The sequence below is a fragment of the Micrasema longulum genome, unplaced genomic scaffold, assembly GCF_059751315.1.
Source record: "Micrasema longulum isolate JH-2025_06_02 unplaced genomic scaffold, ASM5975131v1 h1tg001767l, whole genome shotgun sequence".
Classification (NCBI taxonomy): domain Eukaryota; kingdom Metazoa; phylum Arthropoda; class Insecta; order Trichoptera; family Brachycentridae; genus Micrasema; species Micrasema longulum.
The window spans coordinates 42,530-65,927 of record NW_028278942.1 but is presented as its reverse complement, the minus strand read 5'-3'; the positions used below and the strand labels follow the sequence as shown (position 1 = coordinate 65,927).

At 31.5% G+C, this 23,398-nt stretch overlaps 1 protein-coding gene across 1 annotated transcript; it reads right to left on the bottom strand.

Moving 5' to 3' along the window:
* Positions 1 to 4,519: 4,519 nt before the first annotated feature.
* RpS28b (Ribosomal protein S28b) lies at positions 4,520 to 7,220 on the bottom strand. Its single transcript, XM_088237690.1, has 2 exons — positions 6,938 to 7,220; positions 4,520 to 4,600 (listed from the first exon to the last, which is right to left on the bottom strand). Exon 1 carries the CDS (start codon positions 7,140 to 7,142, stop codon positions 6,945 to 6,947), a length of 198 nt encoding a protein of 65 aa, XP_088093816.1. The 5' UTR covers positions 7,143 to 7,220; the 3' UTR covers positions 4,520 to 4,600; positions 6,938 to 6,944.
* Positions 7,221 to 23,398: the final 16,178 nt, after the last annotated feature.

Genomic DNA, 23,398 nt, shown 5'->3' with positions numbered 1-23,398 from the left:
TTATCTAACACACTTACATTCCTTTTGTGATAAAATAAGAGTAGAAAATCAATTCTACTAGCCAGATTAACTCACAATTTTTGTGAGGACCTTTATTAAATAGCTATAAAAATACATTGGTTCTTGAAAGGCTAGAGATTTTCACTCATAGCAGGTAAAAGTTTAAATTGATATAAACAAAAACAAACAAACCATCACGCCGTTTCCCCGTAAGGGTAGGCAGAGAGGATAGAACGCCACAACACTCTATCTTTGCATACAGATCTCGCTTCCTCTACATTCATACATCTTCTCATGCACGCGCGCCGATTATTCCGACTTTTGACATGTCCATCTTTAAGTATTTGTTGGATTTGGTCATGCCATGTCTTTCTCGGTCTTCCTCTATTTCTGCATCCATCAACATTCGCATTGTAAATATTCTTAGCCGTTCTCTCGCTGTCCATTCGTTCTACATGTCCAAACCAGCGCAGAGCTCCTTTCTTGATTTTGTCGATAATGCTTGTCTCAGCCTTACATAATGTACGGATCTCAACATTTGTGCATCTATCGTACATAGTTTTACCACACATTCGCCTGAGAGATCGCATTTCGACAGCATTCAGCTTACTTTCATCCCTGTTTTTCCAAGTCCATACTTCGCTCCCATACATCAGGGATGGGACCAGGACTCCGTTGTGAACTGCCAATTTTGCCTCTTGTGACAACCATTTATTTGCCAAGGTCGATTTAAGTGCACCGTTCACTCTGTTCCCGGCACTCACCCTCCTTTCAATATCTTTCTCAGTCATTCCATCCCTAGTGAACATACTTCCCAGATACACAAATTCCTCTACTTGTTTTAGTATAACTCCATTCACAGTGATTTCACATTTAGTCATACTTTCATTTCTTTCAAAAACCATCACATTCGATTTATCGACATTCATCAGCAAATCGCTTCTCTTGCATACATCGTAGACCTTTGTTACCAAGAATTGCAGTTCCTCTTTGTTATTAGCAAGGAGTACAGCATCGTCAGCATACAAAAGACAATTGACTTTTAAATCACCCATTTTTGCTCCCATTCTTAAGTCTTTCAGTTCTTTCATGCAGTTATCGATATACACGTTGAACAGCCATGGTGACATAACACATCCCTGCTTCACTCCTTTATGAATGTCAAACCACGATGTGTATGATCCATTTACCCTAACACATGCTGTGCTGTCTTTATACAGAGAAGCAATAGCACATGTTAGATTTACGCTTACTCCGTACTCCGATAACACCTTCCATAATTTTTCTCTGTCAACTCTATCAAACGCTTTTTGCAGATCGACAAATGCGCAGAAAAGCTTTTGGTTTTTAGCAAGAAATTTTTCTGTCATGTTTCGTAAAGCAAATATTTGATCCATACATCGTCTTCCATTCATAAAACCGCTCTGAATATCCCACACTCTATCCTTTGTAACTTTTCTTACTCTATCAATCAGTATTCTTCCATACATTTTGCCAACAGCGCTCAAAAGGCTGATTGCTCTATAATTTCCGCATTCTACTCTTGAACCTTTTCCCTTGTATAGAGGCATAACAACAGCCCTTCTCCAGTCTGGAGGAGTGTATTCCTCCTCTAAACATCGGTTGAAAAGTTTGTGCAGCCATACAAAAATTATTTCACCGCCCGCCTTTATAAATTCTGTAGCAACATTATCAAAACCTTGCGCTTTTCCATTCTTCATATATTTGGCAGCAATTCTTATTTCTTCCATTCTTATCTCTGTCGTACCATCATATGCATTTAAACTTACCTGAGGAGATATTGCCCATAATATTATTTAGTAGCTTGTAAATCTTGGCGTTTAATGAAAATAAGTAAAAAGCTAACATTCTGCCAGGTTTGGCAGACGGATTGCAAATAAGAAACATTGGATTACTTATAGTAGGTATATTTTGAGTGAAACAAAATTTCAGCAAGCTATTTTATTTACCAAGTCAGTCAAAACAATCTGCAACATTTAATTTGTAGATATCTAATATTTTCAAGTTACCAATTAGATTAAGATAAGCCAGTTAGTTTTAAAATGACATAACGGTCAGCATTTCGCATTCATCCTTGATCCCTTACACTTAATCTGAAGTTATAGAATTATCTCTACAATAAGCATTTTGTTGGGAACTTAATTTATTGGTGCTTGTTATCATTGTGTGCTGTAAAATATCATCCGTCAATATCCAATATTTTGAGTTTGACAAATGTCCATGTCTGTTGTAATTCAATAATCCAAATGTATGTCGATACATAAGTATATGTACAGTACTGTCTCTGTAATCCGAATCCACTATAAACTGAACCATGAGCACTGGATGTAGGGCACAGGAATGAACTAACTAAAGCCGTCTCCTGGCCATTCAAATTGCATCGATTTGATAAGTAATAATGGACAAATTAGTTACGTTACTTCTTCCAAACTATACTTCACGCAATGTGGAACTCCACCAGATTATCCTTTTGCTTCAATTGTGCAATAAAGCATGTCAGAATCATGCAGAAGGTACTCGTTAGAAAAACATCCAGATTCTTTATATCAAATAGATAAATAACACATAATATTCCCATGCCTTCAAACGTGCGTATATCACCCTTGGAATGAAAAAATCTTATTGATAAATTATGTGCAAAAAGTTTATTTTATTTTTAAAGATGCCAATAATCTGAAAAATCGTCAACCCGAACAGACGCGATTTTAATTGTTCGGATTAGAGACTATACTAATGTGCTGTTACTAAGTTATTTGCTTAACATTTTGATATATTTTGCCATGCGTATAACTTGTAGCCTATATCTTTAAATAATTTTGCAAAACTTAAAATTCAGTACCCCAGGCTCGGTTTTTAATTGTTCGGATTAGAGACTATACTAATGTTATGTGTTACTAAGTTATCTGCTTAACATTTTGATATACTTTGCCATGCGTATGTTAACTTATAGCCTATAATATATTTAAACAATTTTGCCGAACAATTTAAAATTCAGTACCTACATGCAACAGTTTTCGTTGTCAGTACTTGTGTTGCATAAATACATTTCATATTTACAGATATAGCTTATATACGTTGAGAGTTGAGACACAGCATCCTAAAATAAAAAAGCAATGAAGAATCAATGGCCTAGATTAATTTCTGTTTGCTTATTGCACAAAACCATGTTTTATGTATAAATAAAAATGTTATTCAGTACTGTTGTCTGTTTTAAATGTAAATGAAATAAATCATGTTGGTGTAAATATATGTCTACTGTTATTTTCTCCTCATTTTTAGTATAATCTAAGCGAACAGAATTCAAACTCAGCCAGGAAATAAATCTAGAACTTAAAGTGACATGTTGACCACGAAGACCTTACCGTGCTTTATTAGTTTATTACTTAGGAAGTACAATGGATGATGAATTAATATACTTTAAAATGAGATTTACGCAGACCAAAATGTCAGGGGTGAACAAAACAAAACATGCGAAGGGAACTAGCCAGTAGTTAGTTTCTTAAGAATTTATTTGCAATGGATCACTTCACGGGCGTACAGCTCTAGTTTAGTAACAAGTATTTCAATTTAAAGAATAATCCACTCATTTCTTTTCAAAGATTATCTTCTTATTTACACGATAAATCAGTATCCAAATCAGGTTAAATTAAGAAATGAGTGAAAAAGTTTAGAGATGAAATAAACACTAAATTTTAACAAACTGGAGGGCTGCAGATATCACGTAGCAACAAAATACATTGAGTAAAGGATTTTGTTTAGTACATTTACATTCTTTAAAAAAAAAAATCTTTGCATTCTTATGAATTACCCAAAAATTTTCTACGAGCTGTAAATAACTCACTATTAGAAAATGGAAATAAAGAAATGGTAGAGAAGGGTTCAAACCTCGAGTTCATAATCCAGTTTATTTATTAGAGTGACTGGAACTCGAAACAACCTGTAAAAGGAGTCAAATACAAGCAAACTGAGAAGATTATAAAATTTTTGACAAAATCTGTAGACCTTTTCAAGACAAGAATATGGACATCTAGGCATTTACAGGGCTTATTGTCATTGGCTTGTTAAAGTGATCATTTTATACACTGCGCAATATTCACCATTAATTTATGAAGACGCATCAAAAGGAGAAACCAAGGTTTTGTAGTTACCAAAATGCTGCTCTAGTTCTTGTATATTCAATAGATCATTTTGACCAAAATGTTCTTATTACGCGTCCATGTAGCTAAAGTGTTTTTTTTCCGTTATGAAATACTAGTTTCAGCATTTTTTGAGTGCCAATCTCCACATACTGATTTCACTTTAAAAACAAAAAAATGTCTCTTGTAAAATGGTTTATTGAACATACAAGAACTAGGGCAGCGAATTGCTAGTATTGTTTCTAAATAAATAATAAATATTTTTTTTACATCCATTTTGTCTTACAGAAATAATGACAGTTTGTAAAATCAAGGGGTACTAATTATTGATTCACCCTAAGTAAAAAAAAAAAAAACTGGGGTTTTAGGTTTTGAATGAGTGTTTATTGAGAATGTTTACATGTTAAGTTGGTAGTGATTACTCCACAAACTGCATCGATAACCTGAAACAAAGAAAACGAAAATAAAGAATGATAAAAATAAGTAAAGACGGTAAATTGTTTTATTTTTAATAGGATAATGAAATTCTTTAACACAAACAAAGCATCATCACAAACTTTCCTCTTTTTTCCTTTGAGTAATAGTTTTGATTTAAGGTAATTTATAAACAAATACGTTTATTTCTATTTTTATATATCTTTAGCTTTTTAATCTTTATTTTCGATTGAATATGTTTTGTAACTTGAATTATAAAAACAAAACTATTATTTTATTGTTTGCCATTTGGCAATAAGCCCGCCAATGTACAAATAACATTATGTACAAAAAGTAAAATATATTAGAAGATAATTTTAACAGCTTGTAATAGTTGTGTGGCAGTCTTTTTCTTTAGATTTATCAATTAAAAATAATTTTCTGTCAGAAAGGGTGAATAGCAACGGGTTTTCATTTTCACAACTAAATAGCTTGATACTACTATTTTTTTTTTGTTGATAAAAGCAGTTTACTTTGGTTATTCAACAGGAATACATAAATCAAGGTAAAACAAAATAATACAAGAGAAAAAGTTATTATATGCCTCTTACAATAATTTTATGAAGACAAATGTAGTAACAGAAATAGATTTATACAATTTTAATTGAAGTAATAATTGCTTTATTTAGATTAATGCGGAGGTATCATCTTTTGACATACTGAATTGTAGTATGGATCACATAAACCATATGTAACACGCGACTAGTATAAAAAAGTGACTCGTATAACCCGCGCTGGTTACCATAAATAAGAATAATAAAACACACTTTTCTAAAACAAAAATATTTTATATAACGTTTTTCAATCTCATTCATCCACATTACAATCACTCTCCACTGAACTGTCGTCGCTGCTGTAAATTCTTACATTTATTATAATTTCGCTATTTAAAATACTACCTATTCTTACACTTCTGGACAGTGCGAGAAAAATAGAGGTAAAGTTACTATTTTGTGAACATATCTCGTTTCAAGCGACCATTGCGCATGATATAATGTTTTATTTTTTCGATTGGCGCTTATACCTCACTTATACTTGGACCTTATTTATATAACGTCGACGTCAAAATTATCATCAATTAAATTTAGTTAATCGTATTGCGAACTTCTTTAAATAATTCTACAATATAATTCGATATTGTCGATCGATAGTGAGGTTTTTCAAGGATACGTCACTATTGCGACAACTCCAACAATAAAGTACGGCATCTGTTTCTTACACTTAGCTATCAATATTTACAGAACTTCATGAGCGTGTAAATGTCAAAAGTATCTTTTTAAATTGCCTGTACTATCTATTTTAGAGTACATTATTCACTAGAGAAGAATTTGTCTCAAAATAAAAAATTACTTTAAAGAAGTATAGATCTTAATTCTGTCTAACGCAAGGTTAGAATGAAATTGTGTGAATTTCTACATAATTTAGATAATTTTACAAATAACCATCTATGCAATATTTATCGTACAGCAGCCTTGAGGTGATTTTTAACAAAAATAGCATTGTATAAATAAATAAAAAAATAATAAAAAAGAGAAATACTAGTTCTTATTACTTACTAAAATATTTAAATTTTCATACCATTTTCTAAAAGTAGTAAATAACTTGTGCTGAAAAAATGGAAATCCAGTTGTGGTAAAGTGGGATTAGAACCTGGCACCTTTGGTCTGTGAGACCACAATACTACCATGGGACCACAACCAGGTTCTTAAAATTCCCGGTTCCACTATAATAATACTAAAAGGTCTTGTTCAAAGGCATTCTAAAAAGCAGTTGTCAGAATTATTGCAAGGGAATACAATACTGACCAACAATAAAAAAGTTTTATGGAAATAGAGGTTTTATTTATTTTGTACTTTTTTACAGTATATTAATCAAAACGGGGTTTTTTCAGATGCATTTATTAGAGTAAGTTATTTAGAAGGATAGGATATGGAAAAAATGCTTGTTGCATTGCCTGCTTCATATTTTGATAGAAACAAAAAGAGACATGAGATAACCAAAATGACATTTTGACGATAGGATATCAACATCGAAAAAGAACTGACCGGAAATCTAACCTCAAATACGACACGATAAATTATACCAGTTCACAGGTTTTATTTTATAAAGTTTATTGACAACAGGTAATTTATAGAAGTTAAGGGGTGGATAAGATTGACTTAAGTCACGAAACTAGGGTAAAACGTACAACTTATGTGTGATATGACAACGGACCACGCTTGAGATTGAAACGTCAAGTAAACGGTTGTCAAATGATCTAACAATCAACAAATATTTTATTAAGCGCTGTGTTTTGCGAAACTCACCTAAAATTTATCTTAGTCTTCTGGCTTCACGCTCAGATTCGAGAAGAGTGAGGATATCTCCTTCCCTGACAGGTCCCTTGACGTTACGGATGATCTGTCGGTTGGTTTCTCCGATGAACTCCACTTTGACCTGAGTACACTGTCCCTGGGATCCAGTACGTCCCAGAACCATGATTACTCTAGCGCGAACGAAGGTTTTATCCATTTTGAGATGATTTTATTAATTTATCAGACACACGTGTCTAACAGACGACAACCTCGTATTTCTACCGGAAGCGAAAAGGTCGATAGAGAATTTACTAAGAGGAACACAAACAATTTTCAAGATGGCGGCTCCCAGTGCTACCAATGTAGAAATAGAATATAGGAACCTACCCCGAATGTATTTTCATCGGAAAATCGAAAAATATGTTTTACTGACTTGAAAATAAATTTCAATTACTAAAATGCAACAAAATATTTTTTTTTAAAAAATACTTGTAAGGTAAAAAATATGTTTAAAAAAGGAGATATCAATAGGGAAATGTAAAAAAAACATGGATTGTCGTAGAGTATGTGTATGAAATGGCTGTATATTATAATAAATGTCTAGTATACGGTATAACTCTGTGCGGAGTGCTGCACTGCGCTGGTTGAATATTATTCTGTGGTTAAAAACTTATTTTTCCCATAAATTTTATATCAGAATAGAAAAAAAACAAAAACCCTTGTTTTTAATAAATTGTTTATTGGTACATTCAACTCCATTATGACTGCAAAATGGAAAATTGAATACCAGAAACTTAAAAGGGTGTAAGTGCCATAAATAACGAAAATGATTTTATTTAAGAAATGGATAGTATGTGCTAAGGCCAATGTCCTACAGAAGGGTATAAATGCCATTGTAGTACAAATAATATTTTATAAAAAATTCTAAAGATGGCGTTGGTTGTAAGTACCAACATCTGTTTTCCTTTAAAAGGTGTTAAGTGCCATCGCCAGTCATATGCTATTTGTATCAAAATGGTTGACAATGAACCGGTCTCTGTGAATAGTGGTGGCGTTAAAAGACGTAAAAAGGGGGAAAAAAGTGCCCAAGTGGCCCGAAAGAAGCTAAAAGATTCTGGACAAGAATATTTTACATCCAATAGAAAGTTGATTCCTGCAAAACGACCCCCAAATCAAGAGGTTTGTACATTGTTTTAAATCTTCACCGGTTGTCTCTACTAGATAAAATGTCACTCATCATGCGCTAGGGATGTGCCAACCTGTAATTTTCTGCCAACCATGACATAGTTTAAATGGAGTATTTGTATTGAATTCAATTTTTTAAATCTCCCGGTCAGAGGTATTTGGGTGAAACTTTATTTTTACTTGTTTTTAGGAGAGCAAAAAAAAGAATTTAAAAATTTATTTTTTATTACAAATTCGTTTAAAGATAATTAAACCTTAATAATTATATTTTCATGGATATTTTCGTAAATATTATTATTAATGTGTAAATAACTATGTTAACGGCATATCAGAAAATAAGTTACGCCCTAATGATTGCAACCGGGAGAAATTACTATATCATTATTACACTCCACCACATTTAGTTCCTCTAGTTTAGTTTCTACTGAGTGATAGATATTGACCCTAAGTCCCTAAGATACGCCCACGGTTGCGTACCTATATTACCTATGTTGCTTTCATTCACTTCATTTTTTATTTTAGTGTATCTGCAAATGCAGCTATAACTGCAAAGAAATACCTTTCGAACAAAAGATGTCATTGTTCACGGAATTCTATGCGTTAAAAAACAATAAAAAGCAATCTTCTTTTCTGATGGGATTAATCCATTTGACAGAAATTAAAAGAAGAAGGCATGGAACCTATGAATCTCCTGCTCTAAGTAGGCGACAATGCACCGCATATTATATGCTTGCAGATGGCAAGGGAAATGTTGTCGGTGTGTGCAAAGCAACGTTCATGAACATTTTTTCCCTTTCTCCAAAAAAGATTCAAGTACTACTCGATAAAAAGAAACAAGGACATACAACCTACTTGGAATCAAGAGGAAACATCAATAAGAAAAAACGAAAATATTCAGACGAAGATGAGGATGAAATTAAACAACATGTAAATATGTTTCCCAGACTTGTAAGTCATTATGGTCGAGCGAGATCAGAGAAAGAATACTTAAGTCCAGATTTAAATATACATCGTTTGTTTAAAGCATTTAAGATATCTTTTCCGGAGTCAAAAGTCACATATAAGTTCTACTCTAAAATTTTTGGAAAGGAGTTTCCGAATTTAAAATTTGGCCAGAAACGAACTGATACATGTGCAACGTGCGACCTCTATGTTGCTAAAATAAATGCCGATCCATCTAATAAAACAATACTGAAGAATCAACTTGAATTACACCATCGAAAAGCAGAAAAAGCAACAAAACAGATGTCACTTGATATAAAAAAATCACAGATGCCGAGTAGTAATATATGCACTGCCGCCATGGACTTGCAACAAGTTTTGCTGACACCAACTTTAACTCATGGGCCCATGTACTATTCGCGACAATTATCAAATTTCAATTTGGGTGTGCATATCGAAAATACCGGTGATGGGTATATGCTTATGTGGCATGAAGCTATTACAGGAAGAGGGGGAAATGCGATAGCATCCTGCATTTACAAAATGTTTTCTAATAATTTTATAAGAAAGGAGAATCTCATTATGTGGAGTGACAATTGTAGTGGACAAAATAAAAATAAAATGATGATATTTTTATGGGCATATCTTGTGTATAAAAAAGTTTTTACATCGATAGAGCATAAATTTTCAATGAGCGGGCATTCATTCCTTAGCTGCGACAGGGACTTTGCTTTAATCGAAAAAAGGAAACGAGTAACACATTCCATTGTTCCTGCAGATCTTGTTGATATGATGAAAAATACTCGTGACAAGCAGCCTTTTAATGTTATTTCAATGACATCACATGATTTCATGGATTTTAAATTGGCTGCCGAAACATTTTTGAATACTACCACAATGCAGATATCGAAGGCTCATCGCTTGAAATTCGTAAGTGATAATCCTTTCGTTGTCAAAATGAAAGAGACCCACAACTCTATGGAGCCCTGGAAAATTGTAAGATTATTGAAGAAGAACAAAAAGTTATCGGATTTAGATAATTATTTCTTACCCATGCTGAATTGCAAGAGCAAAATAACAGAAGATAAGAAAAAAGATCTCAAAAATCTAATACCTTACTTGCACACGGAAGAACATAAACAGTTTTATAATAGAATTTTAGATATACACGATGTTGGGTGCTAAATAGTAATTATACTGAATTATAAATACCATGGGAATTTTCATCGTCGTCACATCACTATTATAGATAGATGAAACAGTGGATGTACCTATTTCTTTATTCTCACTAAGGCACTAACACCTTTATTGCTTTAGAGAGCAGGGCACTTTGGCCCTTTTAAAAGAAACTAACAACGGTACATGAGACTTTCTTTTAAATTATTTGTTTTTTTGATTTTATACTTAGTTTAATATGTCTTTTTTATATATTTTTTACTAAACTACATTAAAATATGCTCTTTTGTTGATTTGGCATAAAAATAAAATAATGTTTTCTTTGAATTATTATGTGTATTTTTAATTTCCCGTCTGCTTTCCTTTTTTGTCCATGGCACATAGAGCCTTTTAAGTTTCTGGTATTCAATTTATATTAAGGGTATCAATATTTTAACAGAGATAAAGGCCATTTTTGAAAAGGAAATATCGAAGTGTGGGCATTTACAGAGCTTATGACCTTTCACTAGCTGGTTTAAGTGGCCACTTTACGCACTTTATAATATTCACCATTCAGTATTAAAATAAACAGTCTTCCTATAATGGAGCTTTCACATCTTGTAAAATGTTTTTTTTAAATTCTCTTATATCTAATATCTATTACCTTACTTTGATTTGTTAATTGAAATTTTATTTAAAATATCTACTACCTAATGATTTAATTTTTTCTCATATACATACATGAAGTATTTCATTTATTTATTTTTAAAAATAATATTTTTTCTTTTATAGATAGTTTTATGTATATATTATTTTCAATTCATTTCCATACATTGTTTTATGTTTATTTTGTAATTTTTTAAAACTTTTTCATACCCTTTTAATTTGTAGTGTATCATAATTTTTATTCTGCTTTTGTAAATAATGTTATAGTTTATATAGTTTAAAATATAAAAACGTCTGTAAATAAATATTGTTATCTGCATGTTCTTAAATGAGTTTTTTACAAAAACTCCTTAGGAATTTTATATAAAATTATGTTTAATACGTTTTAATTCAAATAAAAAATAAAAATAAAAAGAAAGAAGAATCTGTCACTCAAAGTTATGCTACTACAAAATAAAAACGAATATTTAGAAACAAATGATTTTTTTGCATTTATATAAGCGCCTACTTCATAACTCTCATTTGGCTGTGATGTAACATGAGTCTACATAGGATACAAGAATGACATATCTCGCTTATTGATTTAAATGGAAAAAATGCCGTGTACGGCAAAAAAAAATAAAATATTTTTGTAATCTTGAAATAGACATTTTCACATTTGGAAAGTATAATTTATATAAATGTGGTGGATTTTATTTAGATCGGGTTGTGGTCCCGTGGCTAGTGTCTCGAACTCACGGCTCAAAGGCCCGTTGTTCGAATCCCACTCTACCCCAACTTGATTCCCATTTTCTAAAGTGAGTTATTTACAACTCGTTGAAAATGGTCCTCAAAATTAAATATTTGAGTCAGAGACTCTAGCCACGGGACCACGATCTGATTGTTTCTTTAGTATAATTGAATGTTTGATGCAATGGAATAGATTAAAATTTATTCAATGTAAGCAATATACACCATAACAATATAATATTTTTACTGTTTGTGTTTTCTTGTCTTTTTATTTATTTATTTTAAATTTTTTTTAAAGATTTTTTATGAATATTGTATTTTTTATTTGTGTTTGACCAGGCTCTACGAAATTGCTAGTGGCAATAAGTCCACCATTTAACCACATATACCTTTGTTTTATTTTTTGTATTTATCACATTTTATCATAATATGGTGAATAAAGATGTTTTATTATTTTTATTATAATTTTTGTTAATCACGAAAAAGAGGTCATTAAACAGTATGTCTCTATGCTTTTTTTTTCTAATGTCTGAACTTCAGAATATTCTGTCGTTTGCTTGAGGTAACACGATGTTACATCACCACGTGTAAAGGAATTTTGTGGCACAGCATTTTAAGAGATAATATCGACAAACAAAAAGTAAGTTGATTGATATTAACAAACCAACAGAGAGAAAAACGTGACTCATAACAAATTAATAATGTTTCACGCAATTTTCATTCTCGTAAATTAATCTTTCAGTCTCGTTCACTACATAACGATTCCCTTTCAAATGAAATATATCAATTCTGCAGAATAGTTTGCTGTTCTTACATTAACTGTTCAGTAGAATTGAAATATATTCCTTGCACTAAGTGTGTGTACCCATGCAATATGGCGGACATTTCCCATTCTCTTTTTTCCTTGGCGTGTTGTTTCCCGCTCAAAGTTTTTCCAGTCCGATACACGCCAGCATGGATAGTGCAGGAAATTGTAACATAGAAAAGAGACAAACTTGTCAAGCCATTTCCGTTCGGTACGTAACTTTTTATGTTCAATCTATGTATTACTACCCCTACCTACGAAGTTTTACTAATGTTTATGCCATAAAGCATAAATATATTATAGAAAGTGCACCTACAAGGAAAAACGCTAGGAGAGCTCATACTTTTTGTTTGAAGCTTGAAAGTAGACTAAAAAGTACGTATAATTGAAAACATAAATAAATTCAACAATGTTTTGAGTATGTCCAAACGCTTGCAGACTGACTAAACCGGGAGTTATTCATATTTAAAATTGTTGCAACAGAATCTTCAGGTCATAAGCCCTGTAAATGCCTAGACTTCCATATTATCTTCTCAAAAATGTTTTCCCTCTCTATTGAAACAAATTTAAATATCTAGAGAGGTAATTCATCCAGTCTGCTAGCATTTGGACATACTCAAAATATTGTTGAATTAACTACCTAGTAAAAGAAGAAGCATAAAAATTTGAAAATTGTTTTCAGGCGTTGCCTTGTAGGTGAATTGGTTCAGCCAGATATGAAGAGTTCAGGAAATGTAGATAGTTAAACATGGACAGAATGGTGAATGTTACACAGTGTGTAAAGTGACCACTTAAACCAGTTAATGACAGGTCATAAGCCCTGTAAGTGCCTAGACTTCCATAATCCCTTCTCAGAAATAAATGTTTAATATATAAAGAATACAGTTTTGTTCGCGAGAATCAGAATCCTGGACAAGTGTTTTCGACTCAATGGCTAGGCCTGACTGGACTGACCTTATGAACAAAAAAATATTGATCCGTAGGATCATATTACGAGCTCCATAGTCGTAGGAGCTCCAACCCCAGTTAGGGATTAAAAAAAGAAACGAGGTTGACGTTTTCAGTGTATTTAAGAAGAAGCATTTACACACTTCTGGTCGAACAATAAGGAGAGATCTCAGCAAAATATTCGTACGAAGTTTTCCCAGAGCACAAATTATGTCATACCCAAAACGCGCACGATTTTTGCTCAGAGGCATCTCTTATTTATCGCATCGAGAGTGTTTAATATTTTGGAAGAGCGTATTAAGCTCTCAAGGACAAAAATTATTTTCAAGAAGGTAGTAAGGACTGAATTTTTCTTAGTGGGAGGGATTTGAGTAGGAAACCCCATGATGATTTTCCGAATGTTTGATTTTACTATTTACCATATTGATGTGCCATATATATACAGGTATATCTTTTTAAAATTATTTTTTATGTTTTTGATCCTACATTTGTGGTAATATACTCATGTATCTGTGTCAACTAATTGCTCGTCCCAACTCAACATAGGACTTTTAGTCCCACGTAGTTAGGACTTATGTCTCAATTTATGTGTAGTTAATTCTCTTTAATTGAATAAATAAATAAATTTATTACATGGCAAATAAATATAAGGTATTTTGTTGTGAAGCGAGAGTTGAAGTGGTTGGGATAAGTGATTGGGTTAACTCGATTGGGTTGACTTTATAGGCCACGTTTCTTTGTTCTTTATGTCTTCATGGCGAAAACAAAGTTAATGTACTCCAAAACGGTGCCCTTATGTGGACGGACGTCTTATGTACTATTCCTCTTGCAGAATATGTATGGTATTCAAAAGAAAACGCTGAGTTGTTTCTTGCAGTCGTTGCTTTATATTTTGGGTGAAATCATTTAGCACGTGTGTGTGTCATCAATCTATGGACTATGCCCCCCACAGATCTACCACAAATTGACAATAATCCGCAAAAAAACAATTTTTTCCATTTTATGTGAATTGCTGGGTTTTCGAAATGACTTGTTTATCTGTATCCTTAGTGGACGACTTGGAAAGTTTTTTTACAAATATTTGTTTGACACATACACATTTGATCATGATATTCAAAACTACAATACGCGTTACTAAGGGAATCTTCATGGATCTAAGTTTCGCTCAACGAAGTTCAGCAGAAGGTAAATATTGGCCATTCCGAATTTAATAAACTGCCGAATGAGCTAAAACCTGAAAAGTCGAATAGCAAATTCAAAAGTGTCACAATTAAAAAATAATACTTTAATCTTTTTAATAGTTTTTATCTATTTAATGCAAAAATACACAATTTTATCATTGAGCAAAATAATAATTTTTTTTATGTCCCGACTTGTTATAAAATTCCGTGTTAAATCGGGACTCTTCTATATATATAAATCAAAAACATTTATAGACATACTAAACAATATACAAAATAATCAAAACAATACACAAAATAATAAAAGAAAAAAATATACAATAAACATTTATACATGTCAAAAAATGGAATGCAGAAAAGTTATATAATAATACATGGCAATATGTTATTAATAATTTAAAGTAATTTTTTAATTCGATTCGGTAATTAATTGATAGTAAAAATAAATACAAAATAATACAATGAAGTAATAATAGTAACACATTTACATATATCGTAAAATATGTAATTTAATAAACACAATAATAAATTTAAAATATATATTTACAAATAATTATGCATCAAAGTTTATTTAAATATGATCAACATAGATACGTATATGAATAATAATGAAGACAGCATCGATATTTTATATTTATTCCTGAAGCAATCTTATACAGTGGTCTCTACACCTTGATAAAATCCAATTATGGATCTTCATCTTAAATACAGACGTTGTTTTGGAGAACTTAATATGTTCATCCAAGACGTTGAACACTTTTGGAGCTATATATGAAAAGGGTGTCTGAGCAAACATCGTGCGTGTTCTCGGATATATTATATCGGTAATAGTTATTAATGTAATAAATACAATAATAATAATAATTAATACATATTACAACTCGTCTATCAGTAGTGTGTTTGAGAAGGATACTGTCTTTCTTTGGACATATTGCTAGACGTGAGTCAGACAATCTAGAAAAGGCAATAATGTCTGGCCGAGTTGAAGGTAGGACAAGCCGGGGTAGAATCCCATATATATGGACTGACCAAATAAAGGTGGCTTCAGGGCTAAAATTTGATGAGTCAGTACGTCGGGTTGAGGACAGACTGGAATGGAACAGACTAATCAGAAGTGTTCATGGTGATCACGATCCTCAGCATTGAGGGACCGACTTGGAAGAGAAGAACTATGCATGATATTATTTATTGTCAACAAAAATGTTTACTTTTTATTTACGGTTCCAAATGAGTTTTTTTAAATAACTCCTGGGAGTACAATATGTACCATATGTATTGTATGTTTTATTAATAAAAATTAAAATACTTATAATTTTATGGGTTTTTTCCTCTTGTTTTCACTATACAGTTTGAGATATTCTAAATCGTTTTTTTTCTCTCTAACATGTTTCCAATAGATACGCAATCTCTGAAATTCGACGAAAGCTTTATGTCCTTTGTCTTGTCGCTCAGAATAACGAAGCATCTTTACATTCACAACGTTCAGAACACTCCTGTGCAGGAGATCTAGAATCTTTTGATCTCTACGTCAGTATTTGTGTGTCTTGGATATGATTTGTTTTGTTCCATTAATGAAAGTAAAAATTATTCCCGCCGTTTTTATTTGGAAAAAAAACGTCCGACAAAATCTACCTCCATCAAACGAAATACGGCAAGCATTTATTTCTGAAATGATTAAATATTCAGGCGTTAGTATCCATTAAAACAGAGACAGGTTGATTTATTTACTTTGGCTCGCATTGGCCATTTTGTAAATGCTTCATGTGGTATTTATCAATATAATTTTCCAATGGAAAATCGATAAATTGTCAACACATGAATTTATTTATGCTTATTAAGTTAGTTCCTAAATAATTTCCCTCCCTGTTGCAATAAATTTGAACCTTAATAACTTATACATAACTAGAGGACCCGACAGACGTTGTCCTGACCGAACGTTGGCAAAATTCTTTTAATTGATAGGTAGGTACCTAGGTACTTGTTAGTGATTGAATTCCAAAACTAAAAATAGTTTATTTTGAATTCAAGTAGGTACCTAGGTACTTGTTTATGGTTGAATTCCAAAACAAAAAATGAATATTTTCTCAAATATGGCATTATTTTTTCAAACGTCAAACTCCGGTCGTCTCACCAACAAAGGGGTGTACGTAAGTAGGAATACGATTTTTTAAAATGTATTGAAGTTAATATTATTTTAGTGTTACCAAAAATCCAATAAAAAGAAATAAATGGGTAGAAATTATAAGGAATTTAAGGAAAGAATCTGACTGAGATCCACAAAAAACAAATGCTGTTTGTAAACATTCAAAAACAAACTTTTTTTACATACAAACAATTAATATCTTTAAATTTCTTTGCAAATGCATTATCCTCGAACGTAACCCTGGTAGATCGACGAATAAAACATTTATGCTCCTAACTTATTTTTTACATATTCGATTGAAGACTTTAATATCTACGAACACGCACAGCGCAAAGATCTATATTTCTCTGAAAACCGCACGTAAATCGGTTAAGCCGTTTAGGAGGAGTATGCTGACCTCACACGTACAGAGGAATTATATATATATATATATATAAAGATCATCATTAGGGCACTGCATTGTTTAATCAAATGCAGCGTATTTAGTTCATTTATTACATGGAGGTAAGGCGGCCTCCGTGGTGTCGCGGGTGTCAAGCGTCTTAAGACGCTTGACTCCCGCGAAAGGTTCTGGGTTCGATTCCCGGTGATAACTCAACAATTTAGACGTGATTTTTCTCAAATCTAGGTATTCTGTGCTGTAATTCACTGCTAAAATTGGGCTTCCTGCCTGTTGTAGCGAAAAAAAAGTGTATCAGTATATACTTTAAGTGTCAGTCCAGGAATGATTGAATATTGAATTTAAACAAACTTGAAATTATTATTTTACATTAAGTCTGCCTGATACCGAACCCAGGACTTCAAGAATGATAGGCAAAAACTCAATTATCTATTCAGGATTTTTACCCATCGATTCAAAAACACTCGTTCGGGGTTCAGGTTCTATTTCACACACTGAACTGTACTCTTCACCAGCTCGGACACAAAAAACCCTAGAGATATTGAATGAAATCCTGCCTTGTATACAAATATACTCAAAATATTGTTCATTAAACTATCTGGTATAAAAACTGAATAGTATTTTCAGGCGTTGCCTGGAATTTCATTGACATCTGTAAAGGTTTAAGTTATTGTTCATGTTCACTTACTTATTTATTTAAAACTTCAAGTGCAAAGAATAAGTACTTTGGCGGACTTATTGCCAAAAACAATATCTTCCAGTCAACCAAAAAACAGACTGGTCAAAAGAAGAGATTGTTTTTTTTTTTTACTAAAAACCCATTTATATATATTAAAAGATGCATACATTATGTTAAAATAAAATATTTAAAAAAACTTAATTAATTGAAAATAACAGCGATATAATAAATTTAATCATCCACATTTCCTCAACTCTTCATTTTGTTGACTTCTGTGAAGTAAAAGAGCTTATCATGTGGGTGAGATTCATAATTCTGAACCAATTCCCCTACGAGGCAACGCCTGAAAACAATTTTTCAATCTTTATACTTCTTATACCAAAAAAAGATCAAAAACGTTTTGAGTATGTCCAAATATTTGTCCAGACTTCCAAAATCCCCTCTCAAAAATATTTTTGCCGTGTTTTTGCAACTAGAGAAGTAACTTATATTTATCTAAATTAATATTTCAACTGTAGATTATTAATATTTCTATCCACAATACTCACAATGATTACAATTAACAAAATACGCATTCAAATACATAAATAAATAATAAAATATTCATTTATTGTGAATATTTTTCTAACACATAGTATTTTTTTCGTTTCTATTCTGTAAAAGACCACAGGGGATTGTTTTATTGAACAACGTGCCGAAAACGAACGTGATGTGCCAGCAAATATTTTTATTTTCGTTTTTTTAAGATCGTCGTACGAGTAGGTTTGTCTGGCTGCAAATCCTTTATTGAAATCTTTTATTGCGTTTTGCTACATATATTTTGGTATGTTTTGCTATATTGAAAATTTCGCTTTAGAACTACAAACATGTCTGGCAGTTCACATCAGTTCAATAGTATTTTCAATGGCGTAATATGCAGGTTTATCCCAAATTTAAGAAACATTTAATATTTTTGTAAACTAATTAGAACTTCCCTTCCTTACAAGATAGAACGTCATATTTATTTATTTCTAGTACAGTATATCCGACGAGACTACAAAAAGTTGTGTTATAAACGACAAATGGCTACACAACATTTGTGGTTTAACAAGGAGTGCAAGAAGAGGAATCTAGTGCTGCGATATATCAACATCCGGACGAAGACGGATTTGCAGCAGCGAAGAAAGCCGTCGCGGTGGCCTGCAAAACGTGGGTCACAATGGAAACGGAGAAATGGTACGCGATACGTGACAACGTGAGTACTTACTTATTTCATATACATACATTACTTGCCAACCAGTTACATAGAATTGAATTTGATATCTTATATCGAGACACATTTGATGTAGTTTGTAATAAACTTTACGTTCATTCAAACAAAACTTATATTCTTATAATTGTTATTACCTTATACTTAAATGATTTTAATTAAAATTCTTTTATTTACATAATTATGTAAAATCATGATTTACAACCCCTGCTTGCACTTGTATATAACATAGAATTTTGTTTAGTCTCCCGCCAGTCTGACGATGTCGGTCACGACGAAACCCGGTCACTGGTAAAAAATGTATAAAAAAATTATAAATAAAAGTGGAATAAAACTATAAAGTATTTTTTATATTATAATTAAAATGCAGTTCCACCAAGGAATGTCAGTAGAAAAACTCAATATATTACATACATAAGTTTATTGTACATTATTTGAGACATAAGTCCCAACTCTATGGTACCAAAAGTCTTGTTGAGATGGGACTAACAATTAGTTGACACAGACACATGAATATATCACCACAAATATAGGATCAGAAACGCAGATATATGTGTATTATCTATTCAGTGATCAGAAACATAAAAAAAATATTTATAAAATATATATTTATATAGATATGGCACATCAATAGGGTAAACAGTAAACTAAAAAAAAGATTCTTACTCAAATCCCTCCCACCAAGAAAAATTCAGTCCTTAACTACCTTCTTGAAAATATTTTTTGTCCGTGAGAGCTTAATACGCTCTTCCAAAATATTAAACACTCTCGGTGCGATAAATGAGAGATGTCTCTGAGAAAAAGTCGTACGGGTGTTGGGTATGACATAATTCATGCTCTGAGAAAACCTCGTACGGACATTTTGCTGAGACCTCTCCTTATTGTTCGACCAGAAGTGTGTAAGTGCTTATTTTAGGTACAGTTGTCTCATATCTAAAATATTGTAAAATCCTACTTTTTGCACATGATACACTAGTTTACATATCAGGAGATAATTATGATACAGTGATAAATAAAATAAATTACGATTTAGGAAATATATCAAAATGGTTAAAAGTAAATAAATTGAAATTAAATATATCAAAAACAAAATATATGAATATTGGGAGAAAAATAATACCCCAGGGTTAAAATATCAATATTAATAATTTGAATGTAAATTATTTGGACAAAATAAAGTATCTTGGGTCTACTTGGATAGATATTTAAAATTTAAAAAACATACTCAATATGTAGCAAAAAAAAAAAAAAATTATGGAAAGATTACGAAATGTAATAGATTTAAAATGTAGTATTCTTATATATAAAACAACAATATGTCCACACATAAATTACTGTTCTTCCATTCTTTTTTTATGTAATGAAGGAGAAATTCAAAATATACAAATTCTTCAAAATTAGGCAATGAGGATTATATTCAAAAGAAATATATATTCTAATGTAGAAAGAATGCACGAAGAAATTGGCTTGCTCACAGTAAAGCAACAAATTAAATATAATGTGGCAATTTTTATACATGCAATAATTAAGGGGATGAATAAAATAGAAACAATAATAAAATTTAACCAATGATTACCAATGAGGAAAAAAACAGAATCTCAAAACTCTTTGTACAAGGGATAGAAGCTGTATAATGAATTACCTGAAGAAATAAAGGAAATATAAAAAAAATAAATATTAAAGTTTAATTTGAAAAAATGTCATTGAGAAATTTTGATAAAAAAAGTTTATATTAGTTCTTAAGATGTTATGAACTAACTTAATAAAGCATAAATAAATAAATAAAATAAATATCCAGCACCTTTATGTATTGGAACAATTGTTCTGACGAGTATGTTGAAAGGCATCGGAATATTTTCTCAATAACAATTTCTGTGAATTTATGAGAGGCATATTAAGTTGTTCTTAATAAATGCCTATATGTAAAAATGGTGGAATCTTAATAATTTAATCAAACGCTGAACGTGATGTACTTTATTTATTTATTTTATCTTTTTAATACAAACGATTGGACAATGAGGAAGTTCAGAGGTTTTATAAATTTATTTTTCTGTTTTCTAATAAACCATCAAACAATGCCAATTTGTAAAAAAATGTGTATCGTATCAGAGCAATGATTTTTGGAATTTTTTCGATTTTGGAATTTCTCCACCTGTGACGTCACAAGTTCTCTTTGGTGAGTTGTCCTGATTGGTGAGCTGGCTTCCCGGTAATTGGATATCTGTCACAACATTATATCATTGGTTGATTTCAGAGAAATAGTGACGTACAAAGAAGTTCATTTTTCAAATTTTTTTAACACATTTTCGAGAAATTAACTAATCTAATTTTTACTGCCGATAAGGAAACATTTTAAAAATTTAATTTCCCGTAGCACTGATCTTTTTCATTGTTTTAAAATGCCTTGATAAGGCGGAACTGTCCGATTCTTTTTTTTAGAAAAATAATATGCAGACTCAAATCAGTGTTTGATTTAAATATTATGATTCGTGTATGTAGTTCTTCAAAATAAAATCCAAATAAATAAATAAGAACGTTCTGTATCCGGGCAGATAAAAACTTCAGTTCTGAGTCTGAAATAAAACCAGAACCCTGGACGAGTGCTTTCGACTCGATGGCTACTCTCGGGTAAAAATCCTAAAAAAGGAAATCCAGTGAAGAAAAGTCCACCTGGTAGTAAAGTACTTGGCAGGTTTTACACTGCGATATTTTACTGACCCTGGACTAGTACCCGAAGAGTGAGATTGATGATTCGACCACCTTGCCTCCTGAAACAAATGATCGAGATACGCTACACTTATTTTACTAATGCAGTCACCAATTCACCATAAATTGCAGATAAATTTACAATTTTTGTTAAGAATTTAATTGCACAACTCTCAAAATGAAATTTCTTAAAAAAAAAAAAAGTTTCTCCATAACTGAGGATCGTTTGAGATCGTTAAGAATATTTGCCCCACATGGCGATTTGGGTTTAAAACAAAAATAAAGCCGGTATCGAGACGAACCGATTACCTGAAAAAAATGACACCAAAACAAGCTAAAAAACCGCTTCAAAAATATCAAAGTCTTATCGTTTTTTCAAAACACAATATTTTATCGTGTATATTGATCCCTTATTTCAATAATTTACATTGGGTGCTAATGAAATATAAAAGAGAATTATAAACTATACCATAATTATAAATAAGATTACATTCGGGCTTAGTTGTAAGGCGTAATTTCTGAAAACAAAGATTGCTTACGCTTTTTTCATATATTCACGCAATTTCTTATCTATACCCGTGTATAACACACCCACACATTAAACTCACCCTAACACCCATATATCCTAACATAAACGTACACAATTATTTATTGTATTTTTTAATGTTTTCTTTCCTTGCTTCACTGGATTATTTTACTGTTTTTTTTGTGGGACACTTTATTGGCTTTATTTTATGCTTCCATATTATAATGTTGTATATATTTTGTAACGCTATTGTTTTCCCAAACAATAAAAATAAAGTGATCACTAAAACAGCCAATGACAGATTACAAGCTTTAAAAAGGGCCAAGACTATAATCCTTTCGAATAGATTTTTTCCACTTCAAGAGAATTACATGTCAATTTTAATTAATTGTCAACTAAGTCTAACTCTGCTTAGATATTGAAATTTTTTAAGAAAACTGAAAAAAATTCACAAAAATATTAACCCCAAAAGGAAAAATAGGGCTTTCATTTTTCTCCCGGTTGAAATAAAGATCAAGGCTTTTAGAGCGCCTGCAGAACTTTTGGAAAATATTATTTTCTACGCGTAAAATGCTTCATCATCGTTAATTAAAAAGCTTTCAAAATCAAAATACATTTTCGTGATGAGGTATTTTAATCGTATAGCGCATTACGTGATAGATGCATAATATGCGTGGTAGGTAAAAAATATTATAAATAATTCAGGCTCAATGTTTCAGCATCATTAATGCATACATTTATCGTGGAATGGCGATGACTTTTGTTAAAAACAAACATCCATATGGGTAATGTCATCGGAAAGCGTCTGGATTTTATAACAATGTTTTATAAAAATATATAAAAACCATAACTCTTTCAATCATCTATGAAGGCATGGCTATTTGTGCGAAAAATCACTCTTATACGCACATTTCTCTTATTTAATTATGCTTTTGAATGGGTTTTACAAGCATTAATGCTCAGATTCATTGTCATTATATTTATTATTTAGCAAGTCAGTGATGAATTTGTTCACTTTGACTAGTTTCCATTTTCACAATACAAAATCACAGAAAAATATCGACGTACAATCACATTTTTCCTAATAAAATCTTAATAAAGTTTTTCCAAAAAGGATTTTTTTTAAAAATGTGATCTTAAATTGTAGTAAATCCTAATT